We start from the raw sequence: 7,521 nt of genomic DNA, 5'->3' as shown, positions 1-7,521 counted from the left end.
CCCCCCGCCCCACACGACCCCCAGGCAAGACGCCCCCGTTCATGAGCGCCCACCCCGGCCCCGCCGGCGCGGAGTCCGCCGGCGGCAACAGCACTGTGCCGGCGTCCGTCCTCACCGCGTTTGTTGAGGAGGGGTTCCGCTACCTCGGCCGCACCCGCCTGGCCCACGAGATGGGGCCGCACCCGGAGCCAGCCGACGAGCAGCCATTGCCCGAGCGTGACGACAAGGGGAACTGGAGGGTCAAGGCCGTGAGGTGCACCGCGGAGGGTGACATGTACACTGCAAGGTGCGCTTGAAGGGGGGGAGGGCCTGCGCACTGAAGTTGTGCAGGGGCAGCACCTGGGGCTGCTGCGCTTTTTAGGCCAGAGACAGAGTGGGCACGGCGACAAGTGAAAGCAAGACAGGCACCCCAAGATTAGGCACTGTTGTATGCGTGCGCTCGTTTACATCAGCCTCCCTTGCAACAACAACACCGCCACGTCGCTGCCCACTTGACCTCCCCCCTCCAACACACCACAGCCTGCACGTCCCAAGCAAGCCGTTCAAGATCGAAGGCTACATGCCGCCATGGATGAACCACGCGCGCCCGCTCGCCCCTATCGAGGGCAACGCGACGCTCCTGCAGTTCGCGGCGTCGCTCGGCCTTGGCACAGTGCGCAACACCACGGCCCACGGGAACGGCGCGGCCAAGACGATGCTGCTGCTGCCCAAGCTCAAGGGGAAGCGGGACAGGCGCCGCTTTGAGACCCTTCTGGCGGACTTCCTGGCGTTTTTCACAGGGCCTGCGCAGCCGCAGCCGCATCAGCAGGACCAGCAGCAGCAGCAGCCTGAGCAGCCCGAGCAGCAGCAACAGCAGCAGCAGCAGCAGCCGGCGGATGCCGCCGCATCACTTTCCGCGCCCGCCGCCACCGGCGCGTCGCGCCGCCTGCAGGCTGCGGGGCGCGCGCTGCATGAGCTTGTCGGCGGCGACGACCGCACCGAGTGCCAGCGGGGCTTCCCTTACACCGCCATCGGCCAGATCCAGGTGGTGGACAGCACGGGGCTCTATGTGTGCACCGGCACCCTCATCGCGCCCGACAAGGTGCTCACCGCCGGGCACTGCGTCTGGAACATCAAGCGGGGCGCCTTCTACTTCAACCTCAACTACGCGCCCGGCCGCTACCGCGAGGGCGGGCGCATCGTCAACCCCTGGGGCGTCGTGCCTTGGAAGAGCGTGACCGTGTTTGACTCATTCAAAAGGGACCCCTCCACCTGGGACGTGGCGGTCGTCACCCTGGCAAAGCCGCTGGGGTCGTTGACCGGCTACATGGGCGTCGCGTCGGGCTGCGGCCGCCACCTGCACCTGACGACGGCGGGCTACCCCCAGGACAAGGCGTCGGGCACCTGCATGGCAGCCACCTGCCAGCAGCGCGCCCTGGACTGCGACAAGCCCACGAACCCCCACCTGTGCGACACGTACTCGGGCATGAGCGGGTCGCCGCTGTGGGACGGCAAGAACCGGGTGCGGCTGATCCACGTCGCCGGCGTGGAGGGCAAGGCGCGCAACCGTGCGACGACGCTGACTCACTTCCTGGTCAACGCGATTGCGAGGTGGTGACGGCCCGGCAGGCTGGCCCTAGGAAGCTGGGGCCCTTAGTTGGCTGGCATGCGCTCCAGCCGGCAGGCACTGCTGCAGTTCCGCAGCCAGCCTGCCGGTGCCTGCAAACAGCTCGCGTCCGGCGCCCTTCTGCACGGCAGCGAAGTTTGGGGTAGGCGTCATGCACACGTTTGGTTTTCCAGTGACGGCGCGGCCGGCTCCATCGGGCGGGTGGCGCATGAGTTTGAATTAGTTGAGGAGCATCCTTTTAAATGCACTGTGGCGAATGCACATCACACGTGAGTCTTGCGTGCAACAACCCTGCTGGACTCTCCTCCCTGGGCGCCCTGCGTGGCCCTGTGGTCTCTGCATCCGCTGGATGGTCCCCGCTTGAGGTGCTGTGTTGGCAATGCCAAGACGCTTGGCTTGGCCACCCCAACACCATCCATGCAGACTCACACACCATAACTTGTTGTGCCACTGCAACACGTGGCAGCTGCTGCTGAAACATGCAGCTTGCTTCCTTGAACGCACCACTCGGCCGCCAGAGCTGCACCCACCTCTTGGGGCACGCTGGTCAGGCTCACTTCTTGATCTCTCTGCACACATCCAGCTGGCACCCAGCTCACACATGTTTGCTGCCCAAGTAAACATCCTGATGTGGAGAGTGAATCAAAGGCTTGCCAGCACCAGCCGGACCGACTGCACGCACGTTGCTGGTGTGAATGTGCGAGGTTGCACGGCAGCGTGCACTGCTTACCGCAGGCACGGCAGCATGAGCCAGCAATCAGGGGAGTTAGGTTTTACAATCAAATGTTGTGCGCACAGCCACCAACACAGAGGTGCGTTATTGGGTTGAAAAGGATTGCGAGTATTGCAGCAACCCATACTCACACTGCATCAACTCTGTGTCCACAATGCGGCTGAGCAGCTCTTGCAAACAGCGCTTGTGCAGCTTTATAAACAGCGCCAGAGACACGTTGCTGCATGGGCAACAACAGCACACAGTTTCAGTGCGCATGAGTCTTATTGTGGCTGGGCTGGGTGCAGGCGGTTGAAGCAACTAACAATCACTAAATGGCAGGAAGAGATCGGCTCAAGGGAGGGCCTGATTGTCCAAGGTGGTACTGCAACATTTCTGTTGCCCCCAAAGCGACGAGCCATCACTTGAGGAGGATGGCGCGGAGGGTCTGGGCGTTGACGTTTGAAAATTCATTGACCGTTGGCATTCCACGCACGTGCACGCCGCGCACCATGTTGTGCTCGTCCCAGAAAGGGCTGCCGCTCTGGCCCTGCATCATAGAGGGCGGGCGCGGTGGGTCGGAATGCCTGTCAGCAGCCAACAAACCAGGGAACTATGTAGCTAAACATGGCAGCCGGGCCCCCGTGAACGGCTGCCTTTCCAGCGCCATTTGAAAACTGCGAGCTCCCGACGAGAGCCAGTAAGCCGCGTGCGGCGACGCCGGCTGCCCAACCAGCCAGCGTCAAGGGCAGCAGGCACCAGCACAGCACGCGCCATCAGCCGCTACAGCTGCGCCCGCAACCCGTCCTTGGCCCCTCACATGCCAGTTGCCAGCCCCCAAACCCTCCTCACCATGTACGTGTCACACGTGTGCGACGTCGCGTCCGCACCGCAGGCCCACGCCACGCGGCAGCTGTCCGTCACGCACTGCCCGTTGTACTTGTCCGACGCATACCCCGCCGTCGCGACCGTCAGCCCGCGCGCCTCGCGCGGCCCGCAGCTCGCGTCGACGCCCAGGGTGCCGGCCTCGTGGCTGACCTCGGCATCAAGCTCGATCAGCGCCAGGTCAGACCCCGCGACGCTCACGCTCGGCAGGTCGGATATGAGCGTGACGTGCCGCCAGCGCTGCGACCCGAACGGCGAGACGACGGCGCCGCCGTCGGTGCGGAAGCGGCCAGCGGAGAACGCGACGCCCTTGACAAACGTGCGCTCGGCGATTGACCAGACGCAGTGCGCGGCGGTGAGCACACGGTCGCGGCGCACGAGGGCGCCGGAGCAGATGTAGTCCTGGCCCTGCGTCACAAACTCGAGCTCGCCGACCGCCGTCAGGGGGAACTTGGGCGGCTGGCCGCACGGCGCGCGCTCGTCTGCGCCGATGATCATCCTCAGGCCCCGCGCTGCCCACGTGCCTGCGGCGGCCGGCGGCCAAGCCTCCATCGCGCCGGGCGCGTCTGTCGCGAAGGCGGCTGCGCCGGGGAGGGGGCCGGCAGCGGCGGGCGCGTAGGGGGAGGACGGGGCGTAGGGGGACGTCGCTGGCGGGAGTGTCGGGGGCAGGCGGAGCGGGTCTTTGTAGGCCGCCGCCGGCAGCCGCGAGTAGTACACGTCCCCAGAGGGGGTGTAGCGCAGCACGTGCTTGTCGCTCGTCGTCGACCAACCGGGCGACACGGCGGCGCGGCCCTCGCCCGTCCCGTTGGCCCGCTGCGCCGCCTGGGGCGGGCCGGCGCGGCTGACAAAAGCTGCCTCCTTGCGCGGCCGCGCCGGCGCCTCGGCGAGCCGCACGCGGCCCAGGTAGGCAAAGCCGGACGCTTTGAACCGCTCCATTGTGTCTCGGGTCACGACGGCGGCGCGCTCCTTGTGGGTCAGGTGCTTCTCTGGGAGGCTGAATTTCAGGGCGTGCTTGTCTGCAGCGGGGTGGGGTGGCGCGGGTGGCGACAGGGGAGGGGTGGCGGAGATGGCGTGGGCCGAGCAGCGAGGCGGCAGTCACGCAGCTGTCTTCTTCATAGTCTGGTGAGACTGAAGGTGCAAGTGTGCGTGTGCACGTGACGGTGTGACTTGTGTGTCGTCCCCTGCACAGCTTGACGCTCCCCGCACTAGCTGCTTCGCCTGCCGTCTGCTGCAGGTTTGGCGCCGATAGGTGCAATTTTTCCTGTACACTGCAGTGCAAAGCGCGCTTTGCTTTGGTCTGGCACCCAGTGCCCAAACTCCCTTACCTTTGGTGCAGTATCCTTCCCGCAGCACCCGAACGCCGGCGCATGCGGCGACGCATGCAGATATGTACGGCATACCGTCCTCCCCGCAGACAGGCTTCACTGACAACGTGCAGGCCTCTGGGCATGCTGCCCATCCAGTGGGCAGACAGCCTGGGCAGAGGTGAGCGAGGAGAGCAAGGGTGAGAGCGTTTCGCAACACCACCGGCGGCGTTGAAGCACACCTGCCCAAGCAGCGAGTGACATTTGCAGCTGGGTGCGTGTGTCGCCCTAAAACCCCCGATTTTGCACCTGTTATCATGATGACCAACGCACAGGCCCACATACTGCCCTGTCGACGTAGCACGGGCGCCATGGCGACGCTTTGGTGGTATCACGGCCTCCTGCTGTCTCTCTGTTCAATTTAACCTGATAGAATGACTTATCTTACCAATTTTCCTTTATTAATGGCACAATCGCGGTTTCCTCTCCGTTGCGAGTGATTGTCGCCGCCCTGGTGAGCGCGGGAAACTGACAACGCTGTTTACGATGTGAAACAATACGAGAGCGCTATCATCTTGTCGTGGTAGCTGAATTTGCAGGCATGCAAGCGTTCAGTCTCTAGCCAGGAGGAGCTGGTCGCCGTTATGCAGTGACGCAACTGGTGACGACCCACACCAGCACACCAGGCGGCGCACATTTTGGATGCTGCCTCACGGCACAGCGACACACCTGTGAGATTGCCTGCCATGAAACACACCCCGTTTTTGTGGCTAAATCAGGACAGCGGCTGGAACGGCCTAGCTACGACAGCTATCCTGGCAGCTTTGACCCCCCCCAAAACAGCGAACGCAAGAACACTTGGAAAAGGGTTGTGCACAGCGCAGCGCAGCAAATATGCCACTAGCTGCTTTGGTGACATTCGGGGGCTGCCTCGGCGCAAGCAATCAAGAGGGGTGCTGGATGTGAGAGGCGGCTGGCGATGGCACGCTGCTGCCTCACACATCCAGGACGGGCTCCGTCTGCCAATGCGCAATGAGGCCAGACTCTAGGCATACTATTCGCACAAAGGGTGGGCCGTGAGGCAGACCTGCGCCAGCAACAATGCACTGACATCATCGACCTTGACTCAGGAGGTCAACGGCAAATCATTGAGGGGCGCAGGACACGTCTGCGGCTACTAGACAGGTTACAGGGCTAATACATGGCCGTGGTGCTTGTTTTGGTCGAACATTGTGCCTTTCGCTGATTCTGTATGCACACAACGTCCAGATCGTCATCACTAATAGGCACCCCACCAACTCGTGACTCGAATTCTGCGGGTCTGAGAGCTGAGGAATTACTGATTGCATTATTTAACAGCCATTCACGCCCTCAGCAAACTGCTAAGCACGACTTTTTTTGTCTCAGATCTGCTTCGCATGTGCCTTTGACACTTTCTCGCCCTTGCCGAGTCAATACTAACAATGTGGCTGGCGCGATGCGCCAGCTTGTTTGGGAGCAGCGGTGGCGGGCTGCCGCAGCTGGAGGCAGCAAGCGCGGCCCTGCTGCTGCAGCGACTGCAGCGACTGCAGAGCAGCCTCGAGTGCTCCCCTTCCACTTCAGGGGTGTTTCTCGGCGGGTTTGACGCGGCGCCGTCCCCGCGCTTCTATTGCTCAAGCAGAGACGCCGCCACCATAACTGACAATTGCCAGGATGGCTCGTGTCGGCTCGGCAGGCACCCGTGGCGTTTGCGGCCCAGCCCGCAGCAGCAGCAGCAGCAACAGCAGCAGCAGCAGCAGCAGCAGCATGCGCTTGCAGCATGGCCGGCGCAAGCGCGGCTGTGCAACCAGCAGCTGCACAGCTTTGGTGGCTTTGGCGCACGCCACTACGCCAGAGCGCGTGGCGGGCGGCCTCCATACAGCGGCGGCGGCGCCTCTTCTGGGACCGGCCGCGGTCCCCGCGGCGGCCCCTCCTCCTTCTCCCGAAAGCGGCCCCAGCCGCTCGGCCGGCTGCGCGCCAACTGCCCCCCGCTGGCGGCGCTGCCGGCGGCGCAGGCGCAGGCGGCGCTCCTGGCGTACGACCCTTGGGAGTCGCACCACCCCCTCAACAACCCGGAGCCCTCAAACGGGCCGGGCCTGCCCAGGCCCGGGCCCCTGCCGCGCGCCATCGACGGGGCGCCGGAGGAGGACGCTCTGCAGTACTCGTTGGTGTCCCGCGAACTGATCGAGAAGAGCACCCTGCCGTCTGAGCTCAAGCACCTAACGTTTGACGCGCCGTGGGAGGAGCTGCTGCTTGACGCGCGGCGGACGGTCAAGGTGCGCCGCCTTGGCGCCCCGCGGGGCGGCACTAAGGCTTGGGGCGGCGCTCATGCTTGGGCGAGAGGGAGACGTAGGGGTCGATGACGGTGATGGCAGGATGCGGTTGTCTGTTGCCTGTGGGGCTGGGGCCCCGTGGTGCATGCAGCCTGCACGCGCCCTTGGGGCGCCCCTGTTGTGAAGGGTGGGAGCACAGAAACCGAATGTGAACGCAACTCCACACCCGTTGCAAAACCCCCAGGTGACCAGCAAGGGGCGGCTCGAGACCATGCACGTCACGTCGGCGGTCGGCAACATGCGGGGCCTGATCGGCGTGGGCATGTCCGCGGGGAGCGACCTGCAGCAGGTCATGCTCAACAGCCTCCTGGCCGCCTACAAGGCCGTCGTGCCCGTGCCGCTGTACCGCGCGCACACGGTCTATCACCCCATCGACCATCAATTCAGAACGGTGTGCAGTAGGGTGTTACTGGGGGTGGGGGGGGATAGTGGGGTAACAGGGGACGCTGTGCCCTCTTGGGGGTGTGAGCAAGGAAGTGCCCCTGCGCATGTACGAGTCCGAAAAGGGGGGCGAAGTGCTGATTGAAAGCCGCCAGGGTCTGTGTGTGCGAGCCGCCTGATTGACAGAAGCGGCCATCCTGTCACGGGTCGGGGACCTCCCTCCAAAGTACCGCCCTCATGCCTCCGCTGCCCCCAAAATGAAGTCTCCCGCTCCGCCGCCCC

At 64.4% G+C, this 7,521-nt stretch overlaps 3 protein-coding genes across 3 annotated transcripts in view; 2 read left to right on the top strand and 1 right to left on the bottom strand.

The window, feature by feature from the left end:
- Positions 1–1,597, top strand: part of MNEG_1833 (Glutamyl endopeptidase) — a gene marked incomplete at both ends in the record, with an annotated part of 2,415 nt that extends 818 nt beyond the window's left edge. The window contains 2 exons of the mRNA XM_014049694.1: positions 25–286; positions 520–1,597. Of these exons, the coding sequence (XP_013905148.1) occupies positions 25–286; positions 520–1,597 (1,340 nt within the window). The remainder of the gene's footprint in view (positions 1–24; positions 287–519) is intronic.
- A 1,142-nt stretch (positions 1,598–2,739) lies between these two features.
- Positions 2,740–4,139, bottom strand: MNEG_1832 (hypothetical protein; the record flags this gene model as incomplete). Its single annotated transcript, XM_014049693.1, has 2 exons — positions 2,740–2,868; positions 3,171–4,139. The coding sequence occupies 2 exons, from the start codon at positions 4,137–4,139 to the stop codon at positions 2,740–2,742; spliced, it is 1,098 nt and encodes a 365-aa protein (XP_013905147.1).
- Positions 4,140–5,970: 1,831 nt separating this feature from the next.
- The window catches only part of MNEG_1831 (hypothetical protein), a gene marked incomplete at both ends in the record, with an annotated part of 2,409 nt that continues 858 nt past the window's right edge, over positions 5,971–7,521 (top strand). The window contains 2 exons of the mRNA XM_014049692.1: positions 5,971–6,801; positions 7,043–7,216. Of these exons, the coding sequence (XP_013905146.1) occupies positions 5,971–6,801; positions 7,043–7,216 (1,005 nt within the window). The remainder of the gene's footprint in view (positions 6,802–7,042; positions 7,217–7,521) is intronic.

Source organism: Monoraphidium neglectum (genome assembly GCF_000611645.1).
Source record: "Monoraphidium neglectum strain SAG 48.87 unplaced genomic scaffold scaffold00192, whole genome shotgun sequence".
In the NCBI taxonomy this organism is placed as follows: domain Eukaryota; kingdom Viridiplantae; phylum Chlorophyta; class Chlorophyceae; order Sphaeropleales; family Selenastraceae; genus Monoraphidium; species Monoraphidium neglectum.
The sequence above is the reverse complement of the archived record's forward strand: the minus strand, read 5'-3'. Positions and strand labels throughout refer to the sequence as shown.